Source organism: Nerophis ophidion, linkage group LG10 (genome assembly GCF_033978795.1).
Source record: "Nerophis ophidion isolate RoL-2023_Sa linkage group LG10, RoL_Noph_v1.0, whole genome shotgun sequence".
NCBI lineage: Eukaryota > Metazoa > Chordata > Actinopteri > Syngnathiformes > Syngnathidae > Nerophis > Nerophis ophidion.
Genome location: NC_084620.1, coordinates 24,090,196 through 24,111,524, shown reverse-complemented (window position 1 = coordinate 24,111,524; position 21,329 = coordinate 24,090,196). Strand labels below are relative to the sequence as shown.

The window sequence follows — 21,329 nt, the reverse complement described above, 5'->3', positions numbered from 1 at the left end:
TGCACGCGTGTGGCGCCTTTTTGCGTGCGATCGGTGCCTACGTGCGCGCGCGCCGTCTTCGTTTTGGCACTTTGGGGGCGGTTATTCTTGCACGGCCCCTCCTTTCTGATTGGTCAGACGAAAATAGCTCAGGGCCAATCAGAAGTATAGCAGGGCGGGTCATCGTCAATATGTATCAAGATAATACAGCTCCTGTCGACAAACAAATTCTAAAAAGTCCAAATTTAGTGTAGTTGTGGAAAATGCCAATTGAATTTGATCTAAAAGTATTTGAAGAACGTAATGTGTCATCTGTTGAGAGAACATCACATAGTTAATGAAGTGTCAAGATCAATATCTCTCTTTTCATACCCATACAACCAGTCCACAGATGTCAGTCAATGATGGAAATTATATTTTCAAATATGTTTTCTTTCCTCACTTGTCTGTTTTAAAAAATATTTTTATTTATTTAATATTTGTATATGTAAATATTGAATGTATGCCACAAAGTAAAGGAACCTTAGTTCTACATGCAGCCTGAATACACGGTACTGAGCCACAGCAGGACTCTTGTCATCTTTATAGTGCACTGCACCATACAACAGTGGGTTGGAGTGAAGTGTAATCTGGGGTGCAGGTCTGAAAGTAACCGGACTAGCTTGTTCTGGGATGTTTGGAGTACAAGGGAGATAAAAGACGCAAGACTGTACCCAATATGAAGTAATCAAAAATAACATTGATCATACCAATTTTAATTAGAGCAATATATGTTATTAATTCATCGTCATCAATTCCATCAATCCGCTCGACATCCATTGCTTTCGGTCCCCTGGGGGTGGGGGATGGGGGGTTCGCCCACATATGAGGTCCTCTCCAAGGTTCTCATAGTCATCATTGTCACTGGCGTCCCACTGGGTGTGAGTTCTCCTTGCCCTTATGTGGGTTCTTCCGAGGATGTCGTAGTCGTAGTGGTTTGTACAGTCCTTTGAGACATTTGTGATTTAGGGCTATATAAATAAACATTGATTGATTGATTGAATTAGTTATTGGTTATAGCCAGTATTTACATTTTGCTTTATTTTTCCGTTCATATCATAATTTTACTAGTTTCTATTTCTGTGTCCGTACTTATTCTAAATTACAGAATCATGTTTTTTTTATTTATATACTAACCATTTCATCTACTCTCGTTTTGCTTTTAAATTTGCTTATTGTTATTCTGCCATCAGCTTTCCTTGTTCGTTTTCTATTTACTCATTTTTTCTTAAAAGTTTTACTTATACATACTTTTTTTTCCAAATATTTTTGTGTTATGATATATATTCTATTACATTACATTTCGTCATCATTCTTTTTTAATTTTCCTTCAACATTGCACAAGCTGTATACTGTCAGTATTTTTCTCTCTTTCAATACTGATATTAGTTTAGTATTTAATTTTATTAAATACATTGGCCTTTTTGTTCTTTCATTTCCATTGTAAAATGCATGAGCCCTGCTCTCCTTTTGCTTTATTTAAACAACAATCTGAACAAAACAAAACATCTTTCAGAACAGCATAAATTTAAACATAAAGATAAACACATTTGTCTATATATTTTCAAAGTGGACAATAAATAAATTGAATAAATATGCAGTTCAATAAATCACTGTATAAACCATCCCTCTATTCTATTCTCGTTTAGTAGACAACGGTGATACATCATTGTCACCGACGTCCCACTGGGTGTGAGTTTTCCTGGCCCTTATGTGGGTTCTTCCGAGGATGTCGTAGTGGTTTGTGCAGCCCTTTGAGACACTTGTGATTTGGGGCTATATAAATAAACATTGATTGAATGATTGATTGAAACCAAATGCTGCAAGTGTCGAATGTGAAAGATATGGTGTTGAAAGAATTATCAGTAGAGGTAAAAAAAGAGGAGGCTCTTCTTACTAGTTTTCAAAATTGTGCATGTAACCATGTGATTTTTATTAATGTAAATTCGAAACAGATACACCCCCAGATAAACAGATAACCACATTGTGGTTAAAATAAACATGAATGTCGAATTGAAACAGCAATCATGCTGTACTAGAAGTGTTGTTATGTACATGAAAGGAGATGCACTGGCGTGTGGTGGCCAGCAGATAGCAGTAGAGAAGCACTCATCCTGACGTCACAAACATGGCGACGCGATGAGCTGAGACACTTCCGCCTGTGGAAGTTTCTTTTCTACCTGTTAACTAAAGAAGTCTCCCTGCTAAAAGCATGGATTCCGACAAGCCGGCAAAGGTTTGACAGTCACACCTCACACTTTTATTCATATAAAATGACGCAAAAGCAACCTTGCTGCATAGTCAGTAGCATTATGGTGGAAGTAGTTTGACGCTCATGTTGTTGTCAGCTGGAGTTTGCGGTGCAGATGAAGTGTGAGGGCTGTGCCGACCAAGTCCGAGCTGCTCTGGAGCAAAAAGACGGTAAGGAGATAGCAAATTGCATCTTAAAATATCTATCCATCATATGCAGCACTTTGTATTCAAGTTGTTCGGCAATGAAGTGACTATGTTCAAAGTGACACAGCACCATGTTGATTTAAGGTGTGCAGTCCGTCAGCGTGGACGTGAGTGAAGGACGCGTCCTGGTGGAGTCTTCTCTGACCAGTGGGGAGGTGCAGGCCCTCATCGAAAGCACAGACCGCAGGGCCGTGCTTAAAGGCATCGGGGGTTTAGAGGAGCAAGGTGCGAGCCCCCAACCCTACTGTGTTGTGTACATAATAGTGCTTGTCAGTACTAAATGTTGTGTGTCTGTCTGTGTTGGCCCTGTGATAAGGTGGTGACTTGTCGGGGGTCTACCCCGCCTTCCGCCCGATTGTAGCTGAGATATGCTCCAGCGACCACCGAAAGGGATAAACGGTAGAACATGGATGGATGTAATTAAAAGGGAGCTTTGGTTATTCTAATAGACATTCAACACACTGCCATCCATCCATCCATCCATCTTCTTCCGCTTATCCGAGGTCGGGTCGCAGGGGCAGCAGCCTAAGCAGGGAAGCCCAGACTTCCCTCTCCCCAGCCACTTAGTCCAGCTCCTCCCTGGGGATCCCGAGGCGTTCCCAGGCCAGCCGGGAAACATGGTCTTCCCCGTGGCCTCCTACCGATCGGACGTGGCCCAAACACCTCCCTAGAGAGGCGTTCGGGTGGCATCCTGACCAGATGCAGGTTAATTTGTGTCTTTAATACGAAAGCTTTTTTGACGCTGAATTTATGTAACTGAATTTTTTGAGTATGAATTTTGTGAACTGATTTTTTTTACAACAAAATATGCTCAAATTTTTTTGTGGGGCAGCACGTTGGAACAGCGGTTAGTCCATGTGCCTTTCAATACAAATGTCCTGTGTTCTATCCCTGGGGTCTCTCTGTGTGGAGTTTGCATGTGCTCCCCGTGACTGCGTGGGTTCCCTCCAGGTACTCTGGCTTCCTCCCACTTCCAAAGACATGCACTTGGGTATAAGTCGATTGGCAACACTAAATTGGCCCTAGTGTATGAATGTTGTCTGTCTATCTGTGTTGGCCCTGTGATGAGGTGGTGACTTGTCCAGGGTGTAAACCGCCTTCCACCCGAATGCAGCTGAGATAGGCTCCAGCACCCCGCGTGACCCCAAAAGGGACAAGCTGTAGAAAATGGATGGATGCTGACAATTTCATTGGAAAAAATAGTTAGTGTAATGCGTGTGTTTTAAAATTCAGTGTATTAAAAAAAATCATAGTATTACAATTCAGTGCTGGGTCTTGGATTCGATCCCCGGGCTCAGAGTTTTCATGTTCCCTCCGGGTACTTGGTCTTCCTCCCACCGCCAAAGACATGCACCTGGGGGTAAGTTGATTGGCAACACTAAATGTGTGAATGTGAGTGTGAATGTTGTCTATCTGTGTTGGCCTTGCGATGAGGTGGCGACTTGTCTAGGGAGTTCCCCTGCCTTCCGCCCGAGTGCAGCTCGGATAGGCTCCAGCACTCCCCGTAACCCCAAAATTGACAAGCGGTAAAAAAATGGATGGATGGATCAAGCAATTAATTCTGTCTCAGAACCAGCCAGAGAGGTGTCAAGTTTGAAGTCATACGACATGGGTCGTTCGAAACCACATAAAAACAGGCAGTTCACTGGACATAATACATTATTATAAACATTTAAATTCAGCCCGGTGGCAGGGCTGTACGCTTAGCTTTTTCACTAGTAAGACTGGTGCTAGTAAATAAATAAAATAATTAGTAGCGCAGAAATTTTTTTGTAACACAGAAAACATTTTGTAGCAATATAACATGTTTTAAATATCATATTTTCATTATTAACTCTCAAATAAGTGCACTCATGAATATAAACACAATGCCATCATAAGGCCTGCTTTAAAGCTCAATTAAACGCATACACCATCCCTAAACTGTGCACGTTAGCATGTAGGGCTGAGTGTAGGGCTCAGCGATATGGACCTAAACTCTTATCTTGTCCCATAAACTAACCCATCAATGGAAACATTCGCTGACGTAACTAAATATCTCCACCATGCTTTGTTTTCAATTTTGGGGACTGATGCAGATTCCATATACACAAAAAAATTACCAACAAAAAGTAGGTTTTGCATAATAGTGTCCTAACATAAGAGGTGTTTTGAGATGAGAAAAAGGCTTGAAAATGATATATATTAAAAAAAAGTCAACTATAATATCAACTCTTCTTAAAAAAAACATTTACCTGTGCTCAATTCAAACAAAAACCCCAAAGAACACAATGTAAAATAAAGTGTCTTGGCAGGGCTTGTTTACACAGCAAAAAGCCTTGTATGCGAGTGTCAGATGGAGGCAGATTTCTACAATTGCAAATCCTAGTCAGTAAAAAAAATATTTCATTCCATTTTTTAGATGGTTTATAACTATGTTTTGGTATCTGCATACTTTTTTGGCTGATTTGGGGGATTTTTTTCAGTAATGCACAGCAACCTCCACTGTTAAAAAGGGTTCATAAAAAGTGATCCGAGCACATACAGCAGATTAAATGGCCTGTGGCGTGTAGTGCTGCATAACCTGCCTCTTTTTAAAACCCATTTCACGTGACTTTAAACTTGACACATCATTGACTGGTTCTGAGACAGGATCGATTGCTTTAGTCTTAATTTACCGGAAGTTGGTCTTGCATTTTGAAGCTGGGAATTTTTGTACACTGAATTTTAAAATGCTGAATTTTGAAACAGGCATTTTGCAAACACATTTTTTTCAATGAAATTGAATTAATTTGATGCAAAAAAATTATATTCCATAAATTCAGTTAAAGTTATTTTAAATAAAAACACACTTAACCTCCATACAAATCCTCCATGCTCCCTTTCCAACAGTATCCAAATGTATCTTTTGAAAATGTAGACCGTTTAAATATGTATCTTGAAAACAAAAAGCACTGCATTTTTTTTTGTTCCAGACACTGTTGAAAATAAACTTCATAAACATTATACAGGTACACCTGCACACTCTTATATTGACACAAAGCCGCAGAAAAGAAGCTGTATTTGTTTATCAGTTCTTCTTGCGTGTCGGTGATATTGTGTGCGTTCCGTAAATAGATAAAAATAATACAGAATTCTATGTTTTCAAACCAAGTTGTAATAGCAATAGGGCTAGGTGATGTAGATGATACGCAATACAAATTATAGAGTTTTTAATACTATCATTATTGCATAGACAGGAGTCACAGGACACATTCTAGCTGTCCTGCTAATTTGACAGCGATAAGCAAATGACCGCGTCCTTGCTAGTGGCTAATGCCCCTCAACATTGAGAGGCAGTTTTTCTAAGTCATTATAATTTGCATTCATGGCGACAAATATCAATCAATCAATCAATGTTTACTTATATAGCCCTAAATCACTAGTGTCTCAAAGGGCTGCACAAACCACCACGACATCCTCGGTAGGCCCACATAAGGGCAAGGAAAACTCACACCCAGTGGGACATCGGTGACAATAATGACCCAGTGGGACGTCGGTGACAATGATGACTATGAGAACCTTGGAGAGGAGGAAAGCAATGGATGTCTAACATGATAAACCGTTTCTCACAAGTGTCTTTGCTAGAGTACGAGGAATAGCTAAACGTGCTACACTGCAGGTCGTTGGAGGATAAAAGAAGCCAGGCTAACGCTGAGCTAGAGCTCTTGAAACCAAAGGTGGGCAGATAAATACAAATATCAACGGTGACGATACCAAGTATAGTTTCAGTATGTGGTCAATGCAATGGTAAATATATATATATTTTTTTAATCGCAAAATTGTTTTTAGTTGTTTGTCCTTGTTTACATGTAGATGTTAAGCCATATCTAAATGGTGCCCTGTTTTTCTTTGGAGTTAAGCAGCTAATCCAACATAGTAGTTTCTTGTCCATGTTGACAAAACAGTCCTGTGTGGAAGTATTCATTTTATAGACCTCAGAACAGGCGGGAAGTCATGAAACAAGAAGTGACATCACAGGGAGAGGACGAGAATGCCCACATAAATGCGTCCGTCAATCTGTGATGTCACAAATGGCCCACAAGGGGAAAAAAACTCCATACAAGCTTATGCCTAAATGCATGAACCTTATGATTTTAAGGCTTTGGCATTTACATGAATATTCAACATTTGTAGCAAAGACGAAATTAATCTTAGGCCCCCCTGATTATGTGACAGATCAGGGTGCAGCGGTCGCCATGCTGGCCGGCAAGGGGCGGGTCCAAGGAGTGGTGCGTTTCTTGCAGTTGTCTGCCGGACGATGCTTGATTGACGGGACTATTGATGGCTTGGAGCCCGGAGCCCACGGCCTACACGTGCACGCACTCGGAGACCTCACTGACGACTGCCTCAGGTAGTCCCACTGGTTACATGACAACCAGCCAATCAGCAGATGTGCTTCATTAAATCATATTAATAATACGTTTTAACGTGATCACTGCGTAGAACCATTGTGCTTTCATCCACTTGTAATGTGTAAGAGAATTCAAAACAGGTGTGGTTCAGGGGCTCATTTGCGGTCCTCAATTCATTCTAAACACTTTCATTAAAACAAAAATACAAACACAAGCTAAAAGTAGGCTTCCCTGTTCTTACAGCATTTTCACCTATATTGATTTGGATTTTGGCATGCAATAAATATGAACAAATGTTAAAAAGATATATAAGAAAAAGTGACTAATGCATCCTTTTTCCTCCCTTGTATGTGCTACTACTTCTTAGTGTAGTTTGTCTCTGGTATACTGCAAACTTAAATGTGTGCTTGTGTCAGCAGCTGTGGCGAACACTTCAACCCACTTGGAAGACATCATGGTGGTCCACAAGATGCTGAGCGGGTATGACTTGTTTATAAGAGAGATGTCGGTATGGATGTGACTATTTGCTGGTGCAGTGTTCTTCTGGATGTGACTACTTGCTGGTGCAGTGTGCTTCTGGATGTGGCTAATTGCTGGTGCAGTGTGCTTCTGGATGTGGCTAATTGCTGGTGCAGTGTGCTTCTGGATGTGGCTAATTGCTGGTGCAGTGTGCTTCTGGCATACTTGCTAACCCTCCTGGAAACTACCGAAGTTCAGCGCCTCTCCCGAAAATCTCCTGAAATTCAGGCGGAGCTGTAGGCCACACCCCCTCCAGCTCCAGTTCCATGCGGACTCCATACCCTGCCTTCCGCCCGATTTTCCGGCGCAATGTGCGCCTGGATGTAAAAACATTCTGGCGCAGTTTGCATCTGGATGTGAGTACTTGCTGGTGCAATGTGCATCTGGATGTGAGTACTTGCTGGTGCAGTATGCGTGTGGATGTGAGCAATGGCTAGTGCAGTGTTCTTCTGGATGTGAATATTTGCTGGTGCGGTGTTCTTCTGGATGTGGCTATTTTCTGGTGCACCGTGTTCTTCCCAAAGACTGCGTTGTCGTCGTGCAGCATGTCGGTGATCTGGGAAATATAGTTGCTGGACCTGATGGCAGAGCATCGTTCAGACTTGAGGACAATCAGCTGAAGGTCTGGGACGTGATTGGACGGTCTCTGGTGTTGGACGCTGGACCAGATGACCTGGGCCGAGGGGGTCATCCGCTCTCCAAGCTGACAGGAAACTCTGGTGCCAGGTGAGTGAGAGCATGGGGAGGGGGATCAGAACCATGGTTGAGTCCAGGTGATCTGCACAATCTTGTTTTCTTGGAGAGCAGGATAGCGTGTGGGATCATTGCAAGGTCGGCAGGCCTCTTCCAGAACCCCAAACAGATCTGCGCTTGCGACGGGCTCACACTGTGGGAGGAGCGAGAACGGCCTATAGCTGGGAAAGGAAGGAGTAAAGTCGGCAGCGAGACACTGGTTGCGAACCTCTGAGAGGTCATGGGACAAAGAACCAACGCCTGATGAAAATGACATTTCAAATGGAGAATACTCAAAAATGTGATTAAAAAATATACGAGCAATTAAGTTTACATTAACATCAAATAATGAATGTACTTTCCTTCCATACTCAAAAGGTTATAAAAAGAAAGTAAAATGTTTAAATAAATGTTTAACTCATGTATGTGCACGTTACTTCCGGTCTGCAACAACATGGCTTTACGTGGAATGCACACAATACCCCCCTCCCCCTCCTGCCCCCACCCCCTAGTGCCCGGCAGTCAGGCGGAAGCAGCCGCGACCATTTTGAAAAGCAGCAGCACTGCAAAGGTAAGATGGTCGATGCTTCTCATTCCTCGGTTTGGTCGACAAAAAAAAACGCCCGTTGTTGACTATGTGGTCTTTCTGTGAACGCACTAACCATGCACGTTGTGCTACATCGACCACACACGCGCACATCCCGTCTTCTTTATGTGTCGCTATTGTCGCGATTGTTCGACGGTAGTCTTTTTTTTTTTTTTCAATTTAAGTGTCGTCCTTGTTTGTGTGGTTTTGTGATCTACGATCATTGTGTACCTTTTTTCATCGGCGCACGCTAAAGAGCAATTCGTTCCGCCCGGATTGTTTCCTGCGAACAATAATGTCTGCGGCGACGCTAACCTGATGAGTCAGCCCCCGTGACGTCATCAACAAGCACTTTGAAACGTCCAGCAGCCAAGCGCTATATTGTTTACTTTTTTGTGTGTCCATTGTCCAACATTAACATTGTTCCATATGTCCGGCAGTCTAGCGCTGTATCAAAACAACATTTTCATGTGTCGCTGTTGTAAAATTCCATATGCCCAGCATTCTATCTGTGTTCTGTTGTGGGCAGTTCTATATGTCCAGCAGTCTAGCTCAGTTGTCCACGCAAAAGACGCTGATGGAGGGTCAGCTGTCTTGACCATAAGATAGAAATGTCCTTTGAGGTGTCTGGTTGCACACACACAAGGTTTCATTCCACGTGGACAATGTGTATCTCGAACCTTGGTCCTTCAAATAAGAGTGCGGGAGCACTAGGCATTGAGCTAAAAGGCTGATCTGTCAACTCGATGTCCAGCGCAACTTTTTGAGGTGTCAACCAAACTACACCCGCATAGCCACGCCGACCAGCCCCCTTTATGTTGCCCCCTAAACCTCACTCTAATCTGTAACATGCCGTTACCGAGCTCCTTCGGATTACAGTGTGGTCGTGCTAGACATTGAGCTAAGAGTCTGAGCCGACAACTCTATGTCCAGCACAAAGTCTAAAAGAGTCCAAGAATGAGGTTTGTTATAAAAGTATACACAATTTGGAGATCATGATTTAGATCAGTGGTCACCAAAATTTTCGAGCAAAAAATTATTTGTCTCAAAACCATCAACGAAGGTTAGAGTGTCCGACCTGAGTGAGTTCAAAACCCGCCCGAGTCATACCAAAAACTATAAAAATGGGACCCATTGCCTCCCTGCGTGGATCTGCATCAAGGGTTGGAATTGGGGGTTTAATCACCAAAAATTATTCCAGAGTGCGGCCACCGCTGCTGCTCACTACTCCCCTCACCTCCCAGAGGGTGAACATGGGGATGGGTCAAATACAGAGGAGGATTTCACCACACCCAGTGTGTGTAAGTATTGTTGGGACTTGGAACTTTCTACACTGCAAAAAGTCAATGTTCAAAACCAAGAAAAAAATACATAGAAATTAGGGGTATTTTACTTGAACTAAGCAAAATGATCTGCCAATATCCATTCCATCCATTTTCTACCGCTTATTCCCTTTTGGGGTTGCGGGGGGCGCTGGCGCCTATCTCAGCTACAATCGGGCGGAAGGCGGAGTACACCCTGGACAAGTCGCCACCCCACCACAGGGCCAACACAACAAGAAAATTTGGCTTGTCAAGACTTTTCAAAACAAGTAAAATTAGCTAACCTCAATGAACTCAAAAATACTTAAAATAAGTATATTCTCACTAATAAGTGCAGTTTTCTTGGTAGAATTTTTTTTACCTTTTTGCTCAATATGTAGAAAATATTCTTAAATTAAGTAAATGGTAGTGCAATTATCTTGACATAATGATATGAGCTCGGTATCATATCATGCTTGAAGTAAGAAATGATTACTTTTAAAAAGTAGTTTTATAATTGTGAGTGTTGATGACACAGCTTTGCAACAGTAGATATTCTAATTTCAAGCAGGTTTTACTCAATGTAGGTCATAAAATCTCAGCAACAAGCTGTAATATCTTACTGACATCATTTAGGACCAAAACACTCAAAACAAGTAAACGCTTTAACATAAAATCTGCTTAGTGAGAAGAATGATCTTATCAGAGAGAAAATAAGCAAATATCACCCTTATTTGAGATATTTACTCTTACTTAGATTTCAGTTTTTGCAGGGTAACTTTAAGATCCGATGCATTTAAAGAAAAAACGCCAACATTCCTATTTATGATCCATCATCTAATTTGCATGAATTGTAATGTATGATGTAGGAGAGACAACAGGTGAAAAGAAAAAACAAAAATGTCAAGGAAAACTATTTTTTGATTGTTTTTTTAATGTCATAAGATGAAGCCCACCAGCTGTGACGGCTTTTAGATGGAGGAAGGGCCCAAAACAACACTCGGTGCTCGTTTAAAAGAGCCATCCGTGCGCTCACGTCAAGGTCTTCTGATGGAACCCAAAAAAAGTTGCTGTATTTTTTGCTAAACTCAGGGACAAACTCGTATTTTGCTCTTATTTCCTGGTGCGTATATTAACTATAATGGGGGGAAAAATCCTGTGTGGTATTTGGCAGCACGGCTTGTAGTCTTTCACAAAGCTTTCGGCAACACTGCACACATCTAAAACAACAAAATAAAAGCATGCCACTGCAGAGGACAATGGGGGGACGTGATTCTCTACTGGCAGCCTACCAAGTCACATTTCGCAAGATTCAATCTATTTTACAGCATGAAAGAGATGGTTGGTTTTGAAGGTGAAGGAGACAATTTATTTTTGGGGGGATTTTGCCTTATTCCTAAAACGCTAACTATGATATAATGTAGAGTAATTACCATCAAAGTACTGAACAGGACGTCGTAATGTGTAGATAAAGTTGTACTTTATATAAGAAAAGAATGGGCATACAAACGGTAGAAAACAATCCTTATATCTTGTTATCTGTCATTCATTCATCAACCGTAGGCTCGCAACGCTCAATGTCATCAACCACAATGCACCTGCTCCCGCTCCTTTTTTTACATCCGGTTTGCCGCAATGCATTGTGAAACATGCAATATTTTAGTTAACCCTTTGTTAGGCTATAAAATAGAAAACAAATCAATCCAGTGTCAGTGTTTCTCAAATCATCAATATCAAATACATATATACATCAAATCAATTCACTTTTAACTCTTTTTAGCTGTTAATAATGATAGATCAATTTATCAGCAATTAAATCTAGCATTCAAATTATGAATGATCATCACACATGAACTATATAACCCATACATTACAACATATAATCCTGATATTAGCTAAACATGAGGGAATGTTTACTAAATTGGCAACACTGATGATCCCTTCTCTTTTGTTGTCCAGGGGCGAATGAAATGTCATGAAGCAGCGCTACAATACTTACTGCCACCAACAGTATTGTGCCTAACAAGCTCCATTTACAGACAGTCCCGTTGTAATGTGTTAATAAGGGGGGGCGGACGAGTATCCCCCAATCTATTCATGGCAGTTGAAATGTATGTAATAAATGTATAAGAAACAGGGCATGTATCCATCCATCCATCCATCATCTTCCGCTTATCCGAGGTCGGGTCGCGGGGGCAACAGCCTAAGCAGGGAAACCCAGACTTCCCTCTCCCCAGCCACTTCGTCTAGCTCTTCCCGGGGGATCCCGAGGCGTTCCCAGGCCAGCCGGGAGACATAGTCTTCCCAACGTGTCCTGGGTCTTCCCCGTGGCCTCCTACCAGTTGGACGTGCCCTAAACACCTCCCTAGGGAGGCGTTCGGGTGGCATCCTGACCAGATGCCCGAACCACCTCATCTGGCTCCTCTCGATGTGAAGGAGCAGCGGCTTTACTTTGAGTTCCTCCCGGATGGCAGAGCTTCTCACCCTATCTCTAAGGGAGAGCCCCGCCACACGGCGGAGGAAACTCATTTCGGCCGCTTGTACCCGTGATCTTATCCTTTCGGTCATGACCCAAAGCTCATGACCATAGGTGAGGATGGGAACGTAGATCGACCGGTAAATTGAGAGCTTTGCCTTCCGGCTCAGCTCCTTCTTCACCACAACGGACCGGTGCAACGTCCGCATTACTGAAGACGCCGCACCGATCCGCCTGTTGATCTCACGATCCACTCTTCCCTCACTCGTGAACAAGACTCCTAGGTACTTGAACTCCTCCACTTGGGGCAGGGTCTCCTCCCCAACCCGGAGATGGCACTCCACCCTTTTCCGGGCGAGAACCATGGACTCGGACTTGGAGGTGCTGATTCTCATTCCGGTCGCTTCACACTCGGCTGCGAACCGATCCAGCGAGAGCTGAAGATCGCGGTCAGATGAATCCATCAGGACCACATCATCTGCAAAAAGCAGAGACCTAATCCTGCGGTTACCAAACCGGAACCCCTCAACGCCTTGACTGCGCCTAGAAATTCTGTCCATAAAAGTTATGAACAGAATCGGTGACAGGGCATGTACTTCCCTTAATATACTGTAAATGTAATATAAAGCTTACATCAATACATTTGCTACATTTGTTTTTTTAACGTGAAAAAGCAGAATGTAGGTAAGACTGTCGGTTTCATAGCTTCCACCCTTCCTCTCCTTTCCTTGTTAATGTTTTTGAAAATGGTGCAGCTTTCAGTTTAAACCGCAAGTAAGTCCGCGTCCTTTAAAAAGACAAATGTAATTTATTCAAACAAAAGTAAAGCTGGCACTTGAATGTCAAGAGGTAATAGGGGTTACTTAGGTTAAAGGAAAGCTGAAATTAAAAACAATGTTTGCTCACCATCGACCAAACTTATGTGAGACAATAACACATACAGTTTTTCTTTCTCGTTTCTGTGCGTTTTCGATCGTAAAAAAACTGCTAGTAAAAGGCAGCTACTAAAACAGATAATGGGGAGTCATCTATTTTGCTTATAAAGCGTTCTAAAAACTTCCCCCCAAAAAACTCTTAATACTGTTTTCTATACATGCTGTAAGTATGCGTGTAGTGTATCAAGAGGCACATTCATGATCATTTAAATATTTACACTATTTTGTTCATTTCAATCATTACCGTGACTTATTTCTTGGGTGCATTGACTTTTACAGACAGGGCTGCAACTAACGGTTATATTGATAGTCGATTAGTCAACGATTATCGTAACGATTAGTTGACTAATCGGATACTAAAGCATCCACATATTTAATGGCTCTAACTTTTCAATCGACTTCTAAATGTAGCTTAAGTTATTTTAGGCACATGCTTACTAACAACAAAGATGACTAATTGATTCATAAATATTTATACTGTAACTGTGCTGCTCATTCAGCTGTTACAAAAAATGAAACGACTAATAAAATGTTGTCCATTTAAAAAAGAGGAAATACAAACTGCTAAAAAAAATCAATTAGCCCTGTTTATGTATTTTTTAAAAAGCAACAATAAAAACAAACAACAAAACAGAAAATCTGACTTCCTCAAAAAGAAAAGCATTTTGTGATGTTTACAAAACTGCACACTGGTAAACTCTTGGCAGTTTTAGCACTCTAATTAATTTACTCAATGTGTAGAATTCTACACTTGATTAATTATTCAAATGTTGTATGCTTAATCTTATGATGCCTCCACATTGGTGCCTGTCTGTCTTTTTGTGATTCGCGTTCGTTAAAGTGCCTTTTTTTACATCCGTGCAAATTGACGCTGATTTAAAACGTCCGTCAATTTATTTAGACAAAGTTAGTTGGCTGACTCTGGTTAAAACGATAGTTAACGTTATTTTTCACACAACTTCGTCTCTCCCTTGTTAGCGAGCAAGCTAACTACTCTTACTGAGGCTGTGTCCGCATCCTCCCTCCAAATGTCCGACATGTCCCCGCTATAAATGTTTGCGTACAACAGATGTACTGCCATTAAAACAAGGTCCGCGTTGCAAAATGAGCAAGGTATTCATGTTTTTAACAAGAATAAGAGAACATATCCTCACACTTGCCATGTTATCACGAGCGATGTTTTTGCGAATGACCCCCTTACAGCCGGAAAAACACGAGTTATGACATTCTATCTTTGCTACCACTAATATATGCATACTTTGTGATGGCTTTGGAGCATTTTTATGTTGCATTATGACTAAATGTTTCAAATAGGAACATAAACAGGGACTTACAATTTCCACTCTCAATGGGATGCCAACGATTGGGATGGTTGTATCTTTCAGCAAAATTCTCACTCAGGTAAAAGTGCCGGGATGAAACGAGGATCCATTGATTCTTCTTCGTTATGTCGTGTGGTTTTATGCTGAGTTCTATTGGTTGACAGCAAGTATCCACTGCTTCAGTCGGTCCATAATTTTACGTAGCGTGTGGATTTTCAAAGTTTGCCAACTTCTCGGCTTGATGCCACAACCTTCTACTACACGGGTGAGAGGCATGATCATAATCTAGGATTAACTTTTACAAACTCAAAGACGATACAGCAGCAGCAGAAGAAATTCAAGTAGCTACACCTTCGTACCTGACCCTAGTGGTTGGAGGAGCAGTGTGTCACAACGCCCAAAAAGTAGTTCCTTGACATTGGTCCTAACAATAACAATGTCGCTACAGCTTGGTTAATATGCAGCTCACGACATGTAAAAAAGCGTTGCTGGCATTTTTTGGGATGTTTTTAAGGCAAAATGAATGACTCCCTCTAAGTTAGGCAATATGGCAAAAAAAAAAGATCCCAATTGATTTTTTCATATCATCCAATCTCGTTTAATATCGCAATTGTTTATTTTTTATTAAAGGCAAATTGTCTGGTGCAGGATTATACCAAGTACAGTTGCATCCCAACTGTTTACTACTGTAGTATCGTGCAACAAACATTTCCACTATATTTGATCGAGGTAATACTTGCTAATAGCTGAAAACGGTCATGTTTGTTCTTATGTATGACTGTGCTTATTAGGGTAGCAATGCCTTGGTTTGAGGGCCACGGTTTCGCTTCTTTTTCGGTACATTTTGTGCGGGTAAAGAGAAAAACTGTTTTTCTTCTCAAAGTTCTTATGTTATTTTGCTTCATTTTGAAGTAAACAAAGTATTATCAGTAGTGTACTAAATACTACAAAACTTTTATTTCAAGTTAGCATACTCTAAACAACACTTTCAAATGGTCAATTATTATTTGTATACATCACTGCTTTTCACCAGTGTTTTGGCAAACAACAACCGGTCACCCAGATTGTTTTTTTTTAAACTCAGATATTGTAGCTGATATTTAATGAAGATACATTAAAGGGCAGTTTGAATTTGAGCTTGTGTAAAATAACTTGTACAAGACAAGTTTAATGATTATTTCAGAAACAAAATGTTTATTCTAGAAACTAAACAATGATTTTAACAAAAAGTGTCTTCAGAGTTTTTTAGTACATGTTAAAAAGAGGAGTTCAATCAGAGCAAACACATAAACAAAAAAAATATATATATTTAGATATCCAAATTTATTTTTCTGGTTAAATTAGTAGGTGTATTTACTCTCCCATTAGGGACCAATACAGTCTTCCAGTCAAAAAGGTATTCTGTGCCTGCCTGCAAGTCTGCATCCAGGGCATGATCACTGGTGAGCTGCAGTGAGACTAAAGTGTGTCACTACAAAGTTGCTGCTCCTTCTCAAAGTTGTGGTTTATTTTCCATGCTAGTGTTAGCCATATTTCTTTATTTTATTCTTCTGGTATGCACTTACTGCTGTGTAAGGGGAAATAGACAACGCTAATTGCACATTAATTACTTTGTGAGGAGCCTAACTTCTGCAGTGGTAAAACAGGATGCTCGCACACACACGCGGACGCAAACATAAAAAACACACACATTCACAGACACAAACAGGATAACACGCAATAAAGGCATATTTTTTTATGCAGGACTATACTTAGCACCTTACAGAGCTTCCCTACTATTCTTTCTGTTCCCGACTTCTAGTAGATACTTCCCACCATGTTTGATTGAGGTAATATATGCTAACAGCTGATCACCTTGATCAAACTCGAATTAATCTCGATTATATAATCGCCCAGTCCTATGACTCCCCCTTACCGGCTTTGTTAGCCTCCTCATACTAGAAGTTGTTTACTATTTAGAAACGCACATAAAAAAAAGACATGTGTTTAGAGTCTCACATAAGGATCGTGGATGAGGGTCAAAATAAAATAAATTGCAGTTTTCCTTTAGGCTGTAAGTAAACAAATATATATATATCTTTAGCATTTGTACTTATTGTTTTATTTTAAAAAGTCGTTGAACAATTGCCAATTGATCAGTTAGCATGGACGCTAAGCTCATGTCTCCTTGTGCACAGCATCATGGACAAGAGCAACACAGTGAAGCTCTTTGTGGGCAACCTAGCGTTGGACACCACCCAGGAGGAGCTGTCGGCCATCTTTGAGCCGTACGGACATGTGGTCAGCTGCAGCGTGCTGCGACAGTTTGCCTTCGTTCACCTGCAGGGTGAGGGCGCCGCCGAGCGGGCCATCCGCGAACTCAACGGACGAGAGTTTCGTGGACGGAACTTGGTTGTGGAGGAGTCGAGGGGGCGGCCGTTGCACTCCACCAAAGTGTTTGTGGGGAATTTGAGTGGCATGTGCACCACTGAAGATCTCCAACAGCTCTTTCAGACCTTTGGGAAAGTTCTGGAATGTGACAAAGTCAAAGGTGAGCAAAGAGGTAAATGCGCCGCCATCTTGTATGTCTAAACATAGTTTGATGCTAATGACCACCGTTAGTGCATGCCATCTACTTCCCTCGTCAATAGTGACATGAGTCAGCTGTGATGCTAATTTTTGTCCCTGCGCTCAATGACAGCCAGGCATTCCTCTTCCATAGGCTACGCCTTTGTGCACATGGAAAACAAGGAAGACGCACTTCAGGCCATCGAGGCGCTTCACGGCACTTCCTTCAAGGGGCGTCCGCTGTCCGTGGAGCTCTCCAAGGTTCAGCCCAGCAAGCAGACACCCACAGGGAAGCTCCCGTGCGTCAACTGCGGGAAGCAAGGCCACTACGCGGGCGAGTGTCCCATTGTGAAACCTACACTTGAGCAGTACCAGAGTCAGGCCGCCGTTCTTGCTGCCGCCGCTGCTGCCGCTGCCGGTCTGCCCCTGCAGGTACAACAAAGCGTGCACAACTCAGTGTACAACACATCCACGTTTGATCCCACGTATGCCGCCCTCACCGGGATCACCACTGGCACACGCTCAGACGGAAACCCTGTGAGCCCGGCTGTGTATGGCGCACTCGCCAGTCAGGTGTATGGTGCCAACGTGGCCAATCAGTTGTATGGATCTGTGGCCAATCAAGCGGCTCTGACATCAGGAGCCACTCAAGTTTACAGCTCAGTCGCCCCCAACCTCTACGGTCAAGTAGCAGCAAATCCCGCTGCTGCTTACACAACGCCCGTTTACACGCCGACCATGGCCAACCCCATCTACCTGACCGCCGCCCCTGGGATAGACATGCCTGGAGCGGCTGTCAACTCTGCTTACACTGTTGCCCCTGGGCACGCCTATGCTCACATCACCGCCATGGGTGCGGCTGACCCTGCAACTGCCATCTTTGAAGCGGCTCGGCAGGCACATTATTTTGCCCAGGGTCAACATGTCATGGCCGAGCAGCAGGCAGCGGCAGCCAAGTCTGGTGAAAGAGACCGCAGTCCGCTGCGAAGGGCGGCCTCCCTCCTGCCAGACCCGATCATGAAGCCGTTTATTTACCAGAGAGCCAAACCACGGCGCTCACTGCTACCTACGCCCGCCGGCCGCACCGCCGAGGAGGCGGCATCTGAAGCTGCTGAGGACCCTGTCGCAAGGTAGGACGACCTGTACAGTTTCCACATTTGTGTGCATGTTAGCTAATGTGGTGCCATTATGATGCCTCTTCTCTTCCTGCCTGAACCCCGCCCCCTGCAGGTACTATGCCGACTATTACCAGCAGCTACAGCAGTACCCTCAATTCCAGTACGCCTATCCCTCCGCCGGGGCCATGACCGCCCTTGCTGGCATGTCGGCGATGCCCACCATGACCGCCCAGCCCATGACCACGCTGGACGCCCTCAGGCCAGTGGTTCCCGCCGCCGCGGCTGTGGCAGCCGCCATGGCCGCACCCAGGGTGTATGAGCCGCCGTTGCCGCCGCCTACACGCAAGGATTCCATCCTCCGCCGCCCCGAACTCTCCCTTCACACGCCTGAGCCTCCCTTCCGATAGTCTTCCCCCACCCCCCTTTGCTCACTTCTTCCTCAAAAGTGACAGCGACTTTTTGTGGGGGAGGAGGCGGGGCTATTAACCTGTCGGTCCAGTTCGTGTCACACAGTGCAGCCACTCGCCTGACGGCCATTTTTGACCTCACTTTGACTTCTTCTAGCGCCAGTAGTGAGCCGCCACTGCGACTCACCTTTGCCTTTATCCTTCAGTTCCTCAGGCCGGACCTGCGACAGGAAGTCGCGTTCTGTGCTACTCGCCATCCTTTTGGCAGCTCATTTCTTATCAGTTTTGCCTTATGTTAATTAGCTTGGGGGCGGAGTCAGACAAGCACACGCTGTGAGCTGGCTGCATTGTGTCGGACACAAGTAAGCGGGGTGTGTGTGTGTGGGGGGGAGGGGGGGGGGGGGGGGTTTAGCGAGCAGCACACCAAGTGAACGTGAAGCACATGTGATCCCTACTGTAACGTTTGTTTTTACCCCACATGTCGTCATGGCAATGCAGGAAGCCACTGTCTTACCACCCCATCCAGCCCCAGTTTTTATACAGCTGCCTACCTCTGCCCCCTTCTTTTTGTCCCCATGTTATATGTTCAGAGGCCTTTTTTAAAAGCATCTTATGTTGTTTCCATGTCGTTAACATAGAAACTTGCAACTACTGAATGATAAGTTTGACTATGTGCCTGGCGGGGGGGTTGCATGGGACTCCCCTATCCCTCCTCTCCCAGCCCCGAAATAAAACAGTGTTTTTCGCGTTTATGTTTATTTCCTACAAATGTGGTGCTGTTAAGAGGAAGTGAGAGCACAAGAGAAACAGACGGGGTGCAGTCAGTGTCTTCCTGCCACCCGGCCCCCAAACCCCTCCCACCTCCAAATGCCATCCTCTCTTCCTGATTCCAGATATGTCAGATCGTGTTTGCAAAGAAATGTTTGGTGATTGTTTGTTTGGGGGACAAGTTCCGCCCCCTCCCTCCAGCAAGCAATCACCGATCACTGATTGGTCTTTGTTGTTTGACAGCTGTGTTCTGCACATAGACACGCCCCCTTCTCCCTTTCCCTGTGGTCGTCACAGTCGTAGAGCTTTGCGTGGACTTTGGTCTTGTTTTGGCTTCGGGTTAGAGGAAAGTGGGCATGCTCTGATCGATTTATTGATTGACACGTGTATTGAAACGTTAATAAACTGTGTGGACGTTTACTAAAGGAACACAAAGCTTTTGGCCATTTACGCTCCTCTTTCTTCTCCTTCTCGTCTTTCTGTTTATCTTCTGCTACTTGACCACACCCACTTTTTGGGGGCTGAGCGTCACGCACCTCCTATTTGGGGCCGGGGTTTGTGTTGGGTGGGTGTCGCCTCGTCGTCCCTGCGTGTGTTTGTGTGTTGACTGCATGACACCAGCAGCCAGCCATGGCCTCCACTAACTGTCTCAACTGAATTAGGTCACCTGGACGACGGCCATCATTGCGGCGTGGATGACTTTTAGGGCGACGGGGGTCAGCGTCAAGGTAAATGAACTCTATCTCCCACCTGCTGCCACTCCCCTAACTGTTTGCCGAAAAAAAAACCCAACCCCAAATTCCTCCACCGACACCTCCTCCTTTACCTTCACCTCTTCCCCCCCTCCTGCTTCCTTGTTAAGGTAATGGGCGGGGCTTCAAGTCCTCCGGCGCATCCTCAAGCAACGGTCTTGTGTGTGTGTGTGTGAGTGAGTGATTGAGAGGATGGTTGTAATATTGGGGACGCGTCCCCTCCGCCGTATTCGCCGCCCTCACGCCTTCCAACACCCCCCCGCTATCCGCCGCTCACATAGCGCTTTTTTCCCGCCGCCACCGCCGTTGCCACCTCGGATGTGAGCTTGTGGCTCCGACTTCCCAAACCCGCCCACCTCAACATCCCCCAATCTCTTGTTGCCATGGAAATGAGGGCATGCGAATGGAGCGTGTCCGTGTGTGTGGGGGAGAGAGTGTGTGATGCAAAAAATGGCTTTGCTGCGTCGACGGGGCGGGGGCAAGATCTCGAGGCGTCCTATAAGATTGGGCCAGCGCCACCTGCAGATTGTCAACAATCTCAGAGTTCTTATAGGGCACTTCTGATGACTCAGCGGACGTCAGCGTGTAGCTTGCAGTGGAGGCGGGGCTTGTTGCAGCAGTTGTGTGGGGATAGAAGCTGAGCTTTAGCGCCTCCTTACGGAGAGCACTAGAGAAGCTCACGTGTTGCTTTAATAAAGAAATTGAAGTGAAGCGTCTTCCTCGTCTATGCCTTCGTCTTTGAATGCACCAACCCTCCTCCTCCTCTGTGTCGGTTGTCCACCCCAGGCCAAGGTCAGCTGACGGCCTGTGGTAGCTGTGCTTGAATCAGCTGATGACAAGGGTCAAAGTTCAATGGTGAGCTTCATCATTCTTGTTTTCAGTGGGCAGAGCTTCTGTTAACTTTCTTTCCCCAGGGTTCTCCAGCATCAGTAACCATGACGACGGTACTTTTGTGAGTGAAGTGTTGAAAGAACTCAATAAATGCTGTGCTTCTTCACTCAAGAGTCCCTTGTCTTTT

The 21,329-nt window shown here is 43.9% G+C and overlaps 2 protein-coding genes across 6 annotated transcripts; both read left to right on the top strand.

The window, feature by feature from the left end:
- The first annotated feature begins 2,095 nt into the window (after positions 1 to 2,095).
- On the top strand, positions 2,096 to 8,522 carry ccs (copper chaperone for superoxide dismutase). The gene is made up of 7 exons (XM_061913017.1): positions 2,096 to 2,254; positions 2,367 to 2,439; positions 2,560 to 2,700; positions 6,673 to 6,847; positions 7,268 to 7,328; positions 7,912 to 8,093; positions 8,175 to 8,522. Exons 1-7 carry the CDS (start codon positions 2,231 to 2,233, stop codon positions 8,332 to 8,334), a joined length of 816 nt encoding a protein of 271 aa, XP_061769001.1. The 5' UTR covers positions 2,096 to 2,230; the 3' UTR covers positions 8,335 to 8,522.
- A 63-nt stretch (positions 8,523 to 8,585) lies between these two features.
- Positions 8,586 to 21,308, top strand: rbm14b (RNA binding motif protein 14b). Of its 5 annotated transcripts, none has more exons than XM_061913013.1 (4): positions 8,590 to 8,670; positions 16,897 to 17,261; positions 17,421 to 18,396; positions 18,497 to 21,308. In XM_061913013.1, the coding sequence occupies exons 2-4, from the start codon at positions 16,901 to 16,903 to the stop codon at positions 18,789 to 18,791; spliced, it is 1,632 nt and encodes a 543-aa protein (XP_061768997.1). In that variant the 5' UTR covers positions 8,590 to 8,670; positions 16,897 to 16,900; the 3' UTR covers positions 18,792 to 21,308. The 5 variants fall into 5 exon arrangements, with proteins under 5 accessions (XP_061769000.1, XP_061768997.1, XP_061768995.1 ...); XM_061913011.1 differs by having other exon boundaries at positions 17,400 to 18,396; XM_061913015.1 differs by having other exon boundaries at positions 8,591 to 8,670; positions 16,897 to 17,249.
- The last annotated feature ends 21 nt before the right edge of the window (positions 21,309 to 21,329 follow it).